The sequence below is a fragment of the Sander vitreus genome, chromosome 20 (assembly GCF_031162955.1).
Source record: "Sander vitreus isolate 19-12246 chromosome 20, sanVit1, whole genome shotgun sequence".
Taxonomy (NCBI): domain Eukaryota; kingdom Metazoa; phylum Chordata; class Actinopteri; order Perciformes; family Percidae; genus Sander; species Sander vitreus.
This window is the reverse complement of record NC_135874.1, coordinates 1492987-1508264: the sequence shown is the minus strand read 5'-3', so window position 1 is coordinate 1508264 and position 15278 is coordinate 1492987. Positions and strand designations below refer to the sequence as shown.

Sequence of the window (15278 nt, the reverse complement as noted above, 5' to 3'; positions counted from 1 at the left end):
AAAATAATGCCGCAAAGCAAAAACACATTCATTTTACTTTACTAAAATACAGATATCAGTTTAAATGCATGCATTTATCTGGGAATAAGATTATCAATTAGAATAACATGTTGACTAAGGAATATTATAATATTTGGTAACAGTGACACGTGCAGAGTAAAGAGACATCTCACCCATCTCATGAGTGACATCCTCTGTGGCTCCGTGGAAGAAGCACACATACACAACCATTCCCTCCTGGATCTGAGGACAGAGAGAAGAGCCATTTGTAGGTTTACTGTAGAGACACTGGGGCTACATGTTTGTCCTGCACTGTATTATTCTCCGCTTGGGAAAGCGGTGTGTCTTAAAGCTGCTCTGAAGCATAAAGAAATACAAATACAACAAAGGCTAAAGACATCATCATTCATAAGAGACAACATGTATTGTTGCCGTCTTCATGTGATGTTATACAAGTAAATCTAGAACAAAACACTTTCTGATCTCGTCCTGTCTCCGTATAGTGCTGGCCTTACTGCTCACAGTATGGTGTGCAGCATGACATCAAATTTAACTCTAAAAAAAGAGTGTTGTCATGATTGCAAAAACTGAAATGATTTATGTGATGATGATGATGATGATGATGATGATGTGCAGTGCCAGTGTTGCAAACTGTATGCACAAGTCAATATGCTGGCACGCAAATTTCACATGTGCACAGATGATGTTAAAACTGCCCTTTTCAGAGCCTACTGTACTCAGCTCTATACAGCCCACTTGTGGTGCAGCTATAGTAAGGCAAACATGAGAAAGCTTCAGGTGATGGTTAATGATGCATTCTGATTTTTTCTCAAACTGCCAAGATGGACAAGTGCAAGTCATATGTTTGTGACTAGTAATGTTCCCACATTTCATGCTGTGTTGAGAAATGTTATGTACAAATGTATGTGTTGCTTAACTTATTAAAAAGAAAACACCAACGTCCCCAATTCAATTCCAGCAAAGGGGTCTTTGTTTCATGTTCCATTCATTTATCAAAGTCAGAGGATAACCAAAGTTATTACAAGTTATCCTCTGAGGTCCATGTATGTTTGCACCAGATTTCATGGAAATCCATCCAGTGGTTGTTGAAATATTTGGGTCAATAGACAGACACGAATGAACAAAAAAAGAATGAACAGACCTCCACCCACTGAGCGTCGGCCCCGTCCAGCTCTGGTTTGATCCTAACCTTGGCCTTAATGCACTGCTGGATGACCGTCCGGGCCTGAAGCCTGCTGGGCCTCCGAACGGGAGCAGGGCTGCTCAGACACACACAAACAGCTGTCATTACACACGCTGCCATACGTAAGACGGCTCAGACACACACACACACACAAACAGCTGTCATTACACACGCTGCCATACGTAAGACGGCTCAGACACACACACACACACAAACAGCTGTCATTACACACGCCGTCATACGTAAAGCAGGGTCATCAAAATTAGGAAGGGGGCAACATAAAAATACGGCAATATATCGTCCATGTGATATGAGAATCGATATGCTGGCGCCAAATGTTGATATTTGAATGAATAAAATAAGGCTCTCTGAATAGCTGATTTCCCAGCGTCGTTGAAAAAGTTGTGAAAAGTTATTTTTCTGAGTCAGTAGTACTTGTACGTACCTGTCCACTCTGGAAAGGGGTTTGGCTGCCTGTGACGGGGCAGAGCCAGCGATGGTGAAGACGGGCCAGGGTTTGGTGCTCGGGGCCACCACAGGCTCCAGGCCACAGCTGGAGCTCCTCTTAGCCGAAATCGCTGCCTCCAGCTCTCTCTTCCTCTTCCCCGGGTGCTGAACATGGCTCTGGGGTTGGGACTGGCTCTTCAGTCCCCTGCTTTGATTCGGAGGCTGACTTTGCTTGCTTGTGTCTTGTGGAAGTTTGGGTGTTGCTGGAAGCTCGGATGGAGGATGTGACTCTGGGAGAGGTGTGGCTAGGTCCTGGACTTTGACACAGTGATGTGTTCTGGCGCTGCCCCGAGGGCCACATGTTCCCTTCTGGTCCTGAGACTGTGTCTGCTCCTCCGGCTGAACCTGGACGCAGCTTTGGTTGGCAGGCTGAGTGTCGGAGCCGTTTGTCTCCTTCTGGACTTCAGACTGTGGAAGGGCCCCTGTCCTGAGGGACCAGAATCTGGTCACAAAGGGGAGGTTGGGAGTCCTCGGCTGGAGGATTACTGGAGTTCTGGGCTGGAAGTTGATGGGAGTTCTTACATGAAGGAGGATGGGGATTCTAGGCCGAGGGCCGATGGGAGTTACAGGTGAAGGGTTCTCCTAGAATTTAGATGAGAAACAGAAAGAGACGGACAGGTTTTCAATTTGTATTGAAGTATTTTTTTTCTTCATAACAATGTGTGAAGTGATCAGCATCTGTATTCTTCCTCTTTCACACCACTGACCAGGGTTGGGCCAGGGTTGTCTGATCAGGGTTCAACCCTTCTTTCGTAAATTCAAACAAAGCCAGTCAACATGGGTATATCTCTGGTCATGACAACAGAAATCATCTGGGTCAACCCAGGAGCAATGCATAACGATTACCTTAAGTGATAGATATGGGCGGGGCTTTACAATTCATATTCAGTAAACTTGTCACACTATCCAGTCCAGCTGTATACCAAGAGAGCTAATATGTTTTGTAGCTACATGAATTTGTTATTGTACAGGAGAGAGAGAGAGAGAGAGAGAGAGAGAGAGAGAGAGAGAAATGAAGTTTGTTGGTTTCATAGTGATTACGTCCTAAAGCACAAATAAATAACCATCAAACACTTATCACATGATTCTGTGCAGAGTGATTTCCCCTCCTCTGCATATTTATTGCAGAGGTGGACAAGGAAGCAGGTTACTCTAGTATCGATTCAGGACAAGGGGAGAACATTTCCCCACTGTTATTTCCAACTAATCACATAATTCGTCCCGCCCCGGCAACACAGTCAACTTTGGTATAACCCTGATTGACCCATTGGTGTGAAAGGGGTATTAGTGTTCAGAGGTAGCTGTAGCATTCAGCATATTAAAAGTGTGAATTTCAACAGCGTAATAGAGCTTTTTCACGGCAGATATGTTGACATGTAATAGTAGGAAAAGCACAGGTGTATTCAAACCCATTAATGATGGCTGCATTCCACTTAGGAGAGGCCCTGGTATTGGGCATGCTGACTCACTGAAATAGCTTAGTGGGACACTAGATGGAAATGAGCCATCCTTAAGGTTATCAATTCCAGCTGTGCTTTTCCTACTATGACAAGTCAACACGTCTGCTGTGAAAAAGGTCCACGGTCAATCAATGTATGCAAGTTCAGTAATTACCTCCCTATACTCATAGTAGTTTTATTGTTAGTGCAGAGATTGCCTGCCTACACATGAGGGATTGGCAGGAAACCATGCAGTGTGTTATCCGTGTGGTTTGATCTGAGTGATATATGAGCCTCACTGTTTACTCTCCTACGGCTCCTGCTAATGCTAACCCTGACATATCTAACTGCTGCTTAAAAGCATATGACTGAAAATGTTTTCACTTTTCAAGAACCTATATTAAACTGTCCATGATCATTCAGAACCTTGAACACGAACAGAACTCTGTAGTATACGTCAGTTTACTCAACGTGTTATTTATTGTATAGAAATTAAACCGCAACCTTTTTCAATCACGCAGGACGGAACGCCATGAGAAAATAAAGAAACATACATGAACGTGATAGTAAACAAAAACGTTCAGACAGATATTAGAGACACATTATGTCAACCGATAGCCTACAGAAAATAAATTCAGCTTTATGTTGCATTACGTTAAAGGTTATCCACGGAAGATTACTGTAGCAATTCATTTCATTAAACACAACTAAATGCCATGACTTTTCCAAAACCTTCTACTGATTTCATGACTTTTCCAGACCGGGGAAATTGGATTTTGAAATTCCCTGACTATTCCTGGTTTTCCATGGCGGTGGGAACCATGCTTGTATCTTTTTCTATCTTTGTAGCCCATCACAGTGAGATAAGCACTGGGCCTGTACTTTGTGCAATTGCCTGTTTAATATCTTCGCAAAGGTTTTTCTTTTTCTCCATTATTTTCTTCGTTTGATAAGTGTGGCTGTTCTCTAGGTTCCAACAAGCAATAAAAATAACGACTGAAACGTTGGTTGGCTTTTACTGTGAAGGAGTCAAAAAAGCCAGGAAACGCAACGTATATGCCTGCGATCGTTCATCAAAAATGCATCTACAGACCAAGACAGCGGTCATTGTGCAGCTGCTGGAGGTTGGGATTATTTTTTGACTGACTTTTTAAAAAGCTGAGTTTGTTTGGCTGAATTGAAGTTGATCTTGTGTTGTATTTCTGCCAGTAGCTGCTCGAGCGCTTGAGTTTGCTGTAGTACCACGGCTGTTGCCAAAGCAACCAGGACTGAAATCTTTTTTACAACTTCACCGACTAGATCAATAAAGTGGAATCTGTCGTCCTGCCGGCTGAAGCTGAGAACCCACCACTCTGTCCTCTGAATTGGTCGCTGGCCGCCTCTCTTCATCACCGACACTCCCACCACATACATCAACGTCACCATCACCATCGCTGTAATCATCGGCATCCGGCCCACTGTCAGGATGCAGATGGACACAGAATAAAAGGGAGCACACAAACAAATTCAAATTACATTAACTGTAATATAGTCTTGCATTGCCAGACCTTCCTCCACAGCGCTGCGGAGGAGGGTCTAGCTAGCCCACACAGCATTCTGGGATGGGAGAAAAACGTGCTGTGGTTTATTGGCATTTATTTAAACCAATCACAGTCGTCTTGGCTGGTGCTAAGCTCCAGACGGAGCCACGGTGCCTCTGCTAAATAGTCTCAGGAAGGAACTTGTTTTGGTGGAACATGTGTACGTTCAAAAGTAGTTTTAGTCGTGCAACAGAAAACTCAGACTGGACAGATAGTCTAGCTAGCTGTCTGGATTTACCCTGCAGAGATCTGAGGAGCTGTTAACCATAGTCCTCACAAATCCACCAGAGGTTAGAACGCCAAAACAAAGGAAGAGAGAGGGAACGGACATCCTGCGGAATTTCCTGCAGCACCAGAGCAATCCCAGAAATGAAACCTCATCGACATAGACTAACTGTAATATTACAGCTGCTGTTACGTCTATTTTAACTGCTACACCGTACACCGCGTTACTGCTGCTGACTCTGTTAATACTGCTTCGATTACTTTGACTTCTATTACTCCTAGTTTATATATGACGAGAAATATTTCAGTCCTTGATGAAGCACAGGTTTTTAGGGTAACAGGCACACAGAAACCTACACACCTGTCTACATCCTCCGGTATGTGTGGAGATCTGGGCGCCTGCAGGTGTGAATCTGATCCTCCCGGTGCTGTTTGGATGTGTGCTTTCTTCTTCTTCTTATTGCTGCTGCACTGCGAGCAGCTGTTGATCCACTGCGCCACATCAGTTCTCATGGTTTTCCAGAAGTACCTGATCATAATATGAGGAGCGGGTTATTACCACAGCATGATATTATAGTAAATATCTGCACCTCTAGCGCTAAGTGGGTGGGTGGGTGGGGGTGGGATCGGTACAGATGGATGAGTCTTGTATGTTTATGTGCTTTATGTATTTTAATGTGGCAATGTTTAATGTTTTTATGACTGTTTAAAAGCCCTTCTAGGAACGGGCATTGGAAACTAGCAATAGCTATAAATGTTGTGGTGCTGTACATTGGAGATGATTGTCTATGTCGTAGCATCTGTCCCTTTTCAAATAAACATGGAATGAAAAGCCATACTGTATCGGTTTATTGGTTAAACACAGGGATCTTCAACAGGGGGTCCGGGCCCCTACTGCAGGGGGGGGGGGACCAAATTATTGCAAATTCTTTAAGTTTTTTCAAAAATTAAAATGCCTTAACATGAATCCAACATATTATTAGCAAATATAAATCAGCCTATTTGTGAGAAAAAACATTGATAATTTAGGATTACTGACCTATAGGTAAAGTAGTCACTAAGGTAGCCATCCACAGATCCTGAGGATTCACTGTCACATGTATGTTTAACATTACGACATGATTCATAAAAACATGTCAATTATTATTTAATAGCTTAGTATTCTGTAAACTGAAAGGGTATGAATAAAGGCTTTATGCCCAGTTTAATATGCAACTAAATGATGTAGTATGGGGTCCCTGCCCCATCTTTCTTTCAGTTAAGCTTGGCTTAAAACATGTTGAAGACCCCTGGTTAAACAGACTTAAAAGCATGACAGATTTGAGTGTAAGCCTGACATCTAATGGTAAAATATGCAGAAATAGCTATCTGCTATTGGTGGATTTTTGGTTCAAGGTGATGTTAAGTGATCTAACTGAAGTGATGATGTGTTGGGTCGGGGGTTCGGGGAGGTTTTATCCTTCTGAGTTTTTGCAGGCTCAGTAAAGTTTCACCTAATCTCAACAAAGATGGTTTATTAGTGAAAAATAAGATCTGGCTCACCTTTCGTTGAGCAGTCTGAGACACTTGTTGACGTCGAGGTGGTTCAGCTCGTTGTGATAGTCCAGCAGGGCGGCTTCAACGCGCCGCCTGCTCCTCAGAACCAAACGCACCCGGTCTCCGCTCACTGCATGGAGCACGCCATCTGGGAGAACAAGTATTCACGTCAACATGGTAACTCATGGAACTAACACACATTTCTATTGACTGTTATCATAAAAGGAATGTTTCATACAAAGAAACGCTTACTTGCAACCTGCTTGAGTGTGTGTGAGTTTAACTGATTTAATTGACTGTTTCATTTGAATAATTATTATTACAATAGAGAAAATAAAACACACGCATACGCAAGTGTGACTTTGTGTAGAAAAGTTTGCTTTCATCTTCCCACACTAGTAACTATTTCAAAAGCCCTAATGTTGGTACCGACCCCCCAAGATAAAGAATACAGGAAAAAGCCAAAATGAAATTAAAAAACAAACACTGCGGACACATGGCGACAGATTTAGTCTTGCATTGCCAGACCTTCCTCCACAGCGCTGCGGAGGAGGGTCTGGCTACTCCACACAACATTTCGGGAGGAAAACGTCCTCTGGTTCATCGGCATTTCTTTAAACCAATCACAATCGTCTTGGGCGGTGCTAAGCGCCAGACGGAGCCCCGGTGCCTCTGCTAAATAGTCTCAGGAAGGAACTAGTTTTGGTGGAACGTGTGTACGTTCAGAAGTAGTTTTAGTCGTGCAACAGAAAACTCTGATTGGACAGATAGTCTAGCCAGCTGTCTTGTGTGACAGGCTCTCTCTCCTGTCTCTCTCTTTGGGCTGCAGGCCTGTCGGACGTTCATCAGTGACATGGGACACGCCGGGGTCCTGTGCCAGGGCAGCAGCCCACCCAACACACCTCTGCCGTCGGGGCCTTTGTGTCCTTCTCTTGGTTTTCACAAATCCAGTCCCCATAGTACTGACTTTACAGATTCCGCCCATTAGTTGTAATGGGCGGAATTGTTGTTTATTTAGTTGTAAATAAATTACTTTTTCATGCAGTCATTGCATGTTATGGAATTTATGTCATATATGGCAAGAAGAAAGAAATATCAGAAATGCAAAACTTTTAGCTGCAGTGTCAGTCAAGTATTTTTGACCGCTAACATCACCACAGAAAGGCTTCCTATTTTGTATACCCTTACACTGGTACAAAAGAGCCACTGACCTGTTTGAGTAATAGATTCTGGTTTGTACAAACCTTTGATGGTAAACTTCTTGCAGAACCTCCTGAAGGTGTTCTTCTCTACGTAGCTCAGCCCAGGAGGATAGGTGCGTTTGCTCAGGTAGAGCTCCACGGCATCGTACTTGGCAAAATAGGCCTGCTTACACAGAAACAGATCATTACATTTCGTACTGGACAGTAAATTGATAAGCTTGTCCTGTCAAACCCCCAATAATCAGCCCAGTAGGAACTAAGGCCGGGTATCGCTCAAAAATGTTCGATACCCTACTGATACCAATACCGTGACTTCGATACCGGTTCCTAAATTATACTTTTTTCGATACCAATTTTATAAAACAAAAAGAAATTACATTACACATTACGGCCCAAATCTTTTTATTTCTTTTTCAGCTCCTACTACGTGAGCCCCGTCTCGCCCCGTGTGTAATGTAGAGTTTTTCCTGTGTGCTTCTACGTGTAACGTTAGACAGACAGTCACAAACATCATTAGATCTTGGTAGAAGCATGCTGCATGCGGATTGGCTCCTTAGAAATTGAAATTGGGTATTGAATGATGAGTCATTTTTTGATACTTGATACTTTAGAGCCAATTCGGTCAGTGCCTAAAAAGTATTGAATTCGGTACCCAGCCTAGCTAGAACATACCTCCTCCCCCGCAGTTGGGTGGCTCGGAACTCTGGACGGAGTCTGTGGAGGAATGACACAACTCAAGCTTCTGCTTTTAAAACTGTACCGACTCGGCAAACGTTGTACTAGCAGTAGCACAGTTTGTTTACAGTATTTTCACTACTGCCACTGTCATTTTATTGATTCATCATTTAAGGATCTGATGTAAAATCAGTCCCTTGGGAGCCTCACCCCTGAGTCGCCGTGGACCAAGAGTGTGGGCACGGCATCTGGATGGACTGTGACCTTCTTGCCGCTGCGGTCAAAGCAGTCCTCAGTGAAGTGGGTGGAACAAACAGACGACCAGAGCCGGGGATGCCAATGTGGACGACCGACAGCCTTTAACCACTGAGCCAGCACGGCCACGTTGTGAAGAGGAAACCTGGAGGGAAGGACGGAGGAATAGATGTTAAAAGAAGTATACAGTGTTTTGAAGAACATTTCAATGGAAAAGTTTAGAACCCCCACTAATCTCTCCAAAATTGAGCCTAAGCTAACAAGTGCAAGTTGGAGGAAGTGCAGAGAGGAGGCTGCAAGCCATACACATACATTTTGGACATGCCCTCTCTTGGATTACTTTTGGAGGGGGATTTTGACCTCCTTGATAAAATAATGGGTAGGCACCTGCCCAGGGACCCACTGATCTGACCCATCTTCAGAGTCTTCCCAGATGTGGTGGAGAGCCGGAAAAAGAAATGCCCGCTGCATATACTTTGTACTTCTTGCTTATGTATAAAATTGTTCAATAAATTCATTGATTCAGCTGTCTAACCACAGTATCTGCCCTAGAAGACTCTCATGTGTTAATACTTATGGAAGGTGAGGCCCAGGCCTCTCTCCACTGGCCCGCAGCAGTTGGTGCAGGTGTAGACACTGCAGCGAAGCCACTTCCTCTTGGTTCTGTTGACGCAGGTGGGGCAGCTGGAGATCCAGCGGGCCAGGTCTCGGGTCATGCTGGCCCAGTAGAAGTGCTTTGTGATCTCACGCTGGCAGATTCCCTGGCCGTAGTGACCCTGGTTGTCATGGAACTGCAGCAGGATCGAGTTTACCTGCCAATCAGAAGGCAGCACGGTTGGTTCTCTTGTCACGGGACAAAGGGTTTTCCTGTGCTGTGTGATGTTTTTTTTTTTTTTTTTACAGGAAAGAGTTGTTCATTTTCTACAAAGTTCCTGCTCTTATGCTACAGTTTTTCAAAGCAGCAACCAACAAACTTTAAGATGCAGCTGACCCAACACTTCATTATACACTGTGAGTAAATCATGCAAACCTCCTCTCTGCTGCGTGGCACTCTGACAGGAGGAGAGACTCGTGTGTACATCAGCACTCCATCTGAAACAGAGGAGACATGTTTCTAAAGGCATCTCATCTTAAAGGCATACTATGTAACTTTCCCTCTTCGGTCCCCCTACAGGTTGTCTCATTGGAACTACAGCTCGCACGGCTGTATGCCTTTAATGAGATACTATATCAGAATCGGAAGACTTTATTGATCCCCCTCAGGGAAATTGTTTAGTTGCAGTTGCTAAAGCCAAATTCAAGGTAAAATAAGAGTAAGAAAAGAGCGAGTCAATAAGTGTATAAAGTAACATGAAGTAACAAAGCTCCAGATAAAAATGTCAAGTAGAAGTAAAGTGAGATAAGGTTAAAAGTAAGATTAGGATAAAAACATTGTTTCTAAAATAATGGATTGTACAAATTCTATTGTAATGCAGTGTGAACATAAATAAAGTACAGTGTCAACATAAATAAAAGTACAGTATGAACACAAATAAGTACAGTGTGAATATCAGGGGTGGTTCTACATTGAATTACACCCAGGGCGAGACCCCCTTCGAGTGTCCCCCCCCCCCCACCAACATAAGTGAAAGAGAAAATGATATTTCTCAATTGCACAAATCCTTCATTTGAAAAACACACTTAAGAGAATCCAGTTAACTATTACAATTGCAACAGGAAACACTTTTTAAGGTGAACAATCTCCACAATGAACACAATTCTGCACAAAATATGACAGTATAAGGTATCAGAACTTAAAATAAATATATACTATATACATAAATGTGCCAACAATATATACAATCGTAAAAAATGTAACAAGATTAATAAATTAATAAAAAACGGTATACTCCTCATGAATCAAAAAACAAGCTATATATATATATACACACATACATATATACATACACATACACACACAGTGGGGAGAACAAGTATTTGATCCACTGGTGATTTTGCAGGTTTTCCTACTTACAAAGCATGTAGAAGTCTGTAATTTTTATCATTGGTACTCTTCAACTGTGAGAGACGGAATCTAAAACAAAAATCCAGAAAATCACATTGTATGATTTTTAAATAATTAATTTGCATTGTATTGCATGACATAAGTATTTGATCACCTACCAACCAGTAAGAATTCCAGCTCTCACAGACCTGTTAGTTTTTCTTTAAGAAGCCCTCCTGTTCTCCACTCATTACCTGTATTAACTGCACCTGTTTGAACTTGTTACCTGTATAAAAGACACCTGTCCACACACTCAAACAGACTCCAACCTCTCCACAATGGCCAAGACCAGAGAGCTGTGTAAGGACATCAGGGATAAAATTGTAGACCTGCACAAGGCTGGGATGGGCTACAGGACAATAGGCAAGCAGCTTGATGAGAAGGCAACAACTGTTGGCACAATTATTAGAAAATGGAAGAAGTTCAAGATGACGGTCAATCTCCCTCGGTTTGGGGCTTCATGCAAGATCTCACCTCGTGGGGTATCAATGATCATGAGGAAGGTGAGGGATCAGCCCAGAACTACACGGCAGGACCTGGTCAATGACCTGAAGAGAGCTGGGACCACAGTCTCAAAGAAAACCATTAGTAACACACTATGCCGTCATGGATTAAAATTCTGCAGCACATGCAAAGTCCCCCTGCTCAAACCAGTGCATGTCCAGGCCCGTCTGAAGTTTGCCAATGACCATATGGATGATCCAGAGGAGGAATGGAAGAAGGTCATGTGGTCTGATGAGACAAAAATAGAGCTTTTTGGTCTAAACTCCACTCACCGTGTTTGGAGGAAGAAGGAGGAGTACAACCCCAAGAACACCATCCCAACCATCAAGCATGGAGGTGGAAACATCATTCTTTGGGGATGCTTTTCTGCAAAGGGGACAGGACGACTGCACCGTATTGAGGGGAGGATGGATGGGGCCATGTATCGCAAGATCTTGGCCAACAACCTCCTTCCCTCAGTAAGAGCATTGAAGATGGGTCGTGGCTGGGTCTTCCAGCATGACAACGACCCGAAACACACAGCCAGGGCAACTAAGGAGTGGCTCCGTAAGAAGCATCTCAAGGTCCTGGAGTGGCCTAGCCAGTCTCCAGACCTGGACCCAATAGAAAATCTTTGGAGGGAGCTGAAAGTCCGTATTGCCCAGCGACAGCCCCGAAACCTGAAGGATCTGGAGAAGGTCTGTATGGAGGAGTGGGCCAAAATCCCTGCTGCAGTGTGTGCAAACCTGGTCAAGAACTACAGGAAACGTATGATCTCTGTAATTGCAAACAAAGATTTCTGTACCAAATATTAATATATATATATAATATTATATATAAGTTCTGCTTTTCTGATGTATAAAATACTTATGTCATGCAATACAACGCAAATTAATTACAAAAAAATCATACAATGTGATTTTCTGGATTTTTGTTTTAGATTCCGTCACTCACAGTTGAAGAGTACCAATGATAAAAAATACAGACCTCTACATGCTTTGTAAGTGGGAAAACCTGCAAAATCACCAGTGTATCAAATACTTGTTCTCCCCACTGTGTGTGTGTGTGTGTGTATATATATATATATATATATGTTTTTTTTTTTATCATTTCAAGAGGTCCTGTGCTTTAATTTGAAGAGGTATATCATGAGTTTTTGTCTGCCTAAGCAGATAGAAAAGCTACAATTCTAAAGAAGAAAGTTTGCATGATGTGCAACGTTTATATCGGCTACTGCTGCTGACACCACCACCACTATCATCAGCCACGGGAGCTGATGAAGGTCCTGCTACTGCCGAAAACATGTCTTTTCGCTTTTTTCTTTTATTTGAGCCGCTTGGGTAACTTGGTTTCATTTTCACGTTTAGACCATTACCATAAAAGAAAGGTTTAGACTCGTCTTGCTCCGTCTCTGTGTACTTCCAGTTCTCCTGTCACCGTGTGTTTATCTTTCGCGCCAGGCCCGCACCTTTACGAACTAGTCCATTTCAATGTGAAAGTAGGGGGTGCAAGCAGGCTGCCTGCAGCTGCAAGGGGGGAGCCGATTTGCCAATTCCCCACATTGTGATACAGTGAATCCCCCGACCCACCCCCTTGTCCGACCGTTCCATTTGGGTGACCCAGAGGTGAACTGTCCCCCTTCTCACACACAGCTTCTGTGCACAGCACTTCCAGCAAGCAGGGCGCCTGCAGCTGCAGAGGGCACCAATCTGCCAATTCCCCACACAGTGAAATGATAGATAATAGAAAACTGCTTCGCGGAGCAGAGGATTTTCTCGTTTTTTTTCAAGTGCTCGTGGCGCCCCCCCATGACTCATGATAAAATGCCGCCCCGGGCGACTGCCTGGGTCGCCCGGGCCAAAAACCACCCCTGGTGAATATAGGTGACAGCAGTGATATCGCACATGTAACTGATAAATTATTGCACCAAGTAATTATTGTACATAATTGTCCAAGACTATTGACATGTGATGTAGTATACGTGCTGTGAGTCCAGTTTTGACACTCTAAGCGTGTAAAGGAAGAGTTATATAGTTTGTAATCTCTGTGGAGATAATTGTGAGTGTCTGAGACTCAGAATATTCACCCACAATAATCTCATTTATTAAGGATTAAAGGAGTGATGCTGTGTTTTGTTACTCTTTCCACTCACCTATTAGACTGAAGCGCTTGCTCATCCTTCTTAAAGAGCCTCTGCTTTTCTTGCTGTGCATCGGTAACACTCTGTGGCTCAGATACCTGCAGCATGAAACATAAAAACATTTCAACACATGCTAAATGACATGTAACTACAGATGGTCCAAAAACTATTTTTTGCTTCCTGATACCGTTTCCGATACCTGAACTTGCATATCGGTCGATACAGAGTACTAATCTGATACCAGCGTGTCATATATTATAACAGCTATATACTACAATCCCTGTATGGATGTGATATGATTTTTTATATTTGTTGTACGGCGTGGCTCAGGTTAAACAGCTTGTGAAGCAATGAACGCCGTAGAACTTTATTTTATTATCCAGTTTGACAGTCGGTCATAACAGGAAAAGAACATGAATAAACTACTTTAAAGTAGATTTTCTTCTGGGCTAAATTACGTGGTATCTGATAAGTGCATAAACTCCAGTAGTTTCATGCACTGGACACTGTTTACCATGGATCTCTGCGGTTCCTCACTGGTATGAAAGCCCTCACTCACCATTGTGAACTATATGAACATGTTGGATGGCCTTCTCTATCAACACGGAGACGCCAACACTGGCATATCTTCATATACAAGGCTATTTTAGGTCTCCTTCCATCCTACCTTCTGACCTATATCAGTGTAAATAGTAACAGGACTTACAATCTTCGTTCCCAGGATCTTTTCTGTCTGTCTCTTCCTAAGGTTAGAGAAGTTACAGAAATCCATGAAACTTACTGAGCTGGTCCCACTGGTCGCTTTTAAGAGGATGTCGATTGACTCGGAGGCAGCCACATCTGGCTGTAGATGTTTTGCCTGATGTGTTTAGGATTCTGGTTGACTTTGAGGGATTTGCTATTTCAGTTGTTTTATGTTTTTAGTGTTTTTGTGTATTTTGTGTTTGTATGTACTGTATGTGTGGTTGTACTGCTGCCTGTCTTGGCCAGGACACTCTTGAAGAGTCTCTTCCTGGTTAAATAAAAGGTAAATAAAAATAATAAATACCGATACCTGCATTTCAGGCAGTAAGGAGGCTTTTATAATATGGTATCGGTCTGGGAACATCTCTACATGTAAAAATGTAACATGTGGATGAAATGGACAGTAGGGGTGTTAAAAAGAATCATTGCATCGGTGCATCGTTATGTGGACCTGGACCATTCTGCATCGATGCAGTGACAGACCATAATCGATTATAGCCTAATGATGTAACTTGTTGATTTTCCAGTCGCTGCTATTTAAGTTTTTGTCTTTTGTCTGTTGTCTGCTGTGTTCAGACTCCACTACATTCTGGAAGTGTCTTTTTTAGGAGCAGATAAAATACAAGGGGGGAGTTCATATACAGTATATCTGACCGTTTGACTTTTTTGATGCAAACCATGTGAGGCAATATATAATATTGAGGTGACGTAACGTGAGAGCGAATCGATTCATGGACAGGATAATGGGAATGGAATGGTGAGACCAGTGAAGATTCACACCCCTAGTGGACAGGAGATCTACCTGGCGATCTGGTTGTAAGCCGTGAAGCTGGGCTCGATGACGGTCTTCCTCTTGTTGTCCTCCGTCCCTGTGTGGACGTCCCTGGAGTCTGGATCCGGAGCGGGGAGGCAGTACCTGTGCTCCTGCAGCTCGGCGGGGGTTTCACAGTGATCCAGGGTCGGCTCAGAGGGCTCTGAGGTGGAGAGCAGGTCTTCCAGAGGGTTGGAATGAAGGAATTCTTCATCTGAGGGGACAGGAACCTGAAAACCAAGGAGGATAACAATGGAGGCTAGAAATCTTTCTGTTCCATTTAAAGATATTACATGTTTAGATGTTTGCACCGCTGAAATCTTTTAAATCTCAGTTTGCCCATATAATAAGGCACATTAATAGCCAGACAGATCTCAACAAAAACAAGGTCTTTCATATTTTTTTGTGGGGGACAAATGTACCTCTTCTAAAT

The 15278-nt window shown here is 43.1% G+C and overlaps 1 protein-coding gene across 1 annotated transcript in view; it reads right to left on the bottom strand.

Moving 5' to 3' along the window:
* The window catches only part of LOC144534800 (uncharacterized), a 37607-nt gene that overhangs the window by 14033 nt on the left and 8296 nt on the right, over nt 1-15278 (bottom strand). The window contains exons 9-21 of the mRNA XM_078276837.1: nt 14837-15075; nt 13303-13388; nt 9654-9715; nt 9197-9435; nt 8579-8768; nt 8366-8407; nt 7736-7856; nt 6498-6639; nt 5317-5484; nt 4499-4607; nt 1650-2293; nt 1163-1280; nt 174-243 (exon numbers count right to left, since the gene is read on the bottom strand). Coding sequence (XP_078132963.1) covers nt 174-243; nt 1163-1280; nt 1650-2293; nt 4499-4607; nt 5317-5484; nt 6498-6639; nt 7736-7856; nt 8366-8407; nt 8579-8768; nt 9197-9435; nt 9654-9715; nt 13303-13388; nt 14837-15075 — 2230 coding nt within the window. The remainder of the gene's footprint in view (nt 1-173; nt 244-1162; nt 1281-1649; nt 2294-4498; nt 4608-5316; nt 5485-6497; nt 6640-7735; nt 7857-8365; nt 8408-8578; nt 8769-9196; nt 9436-9653; nt 9716-13302; nt 13389-14836; nt 15076-15278) is intronic.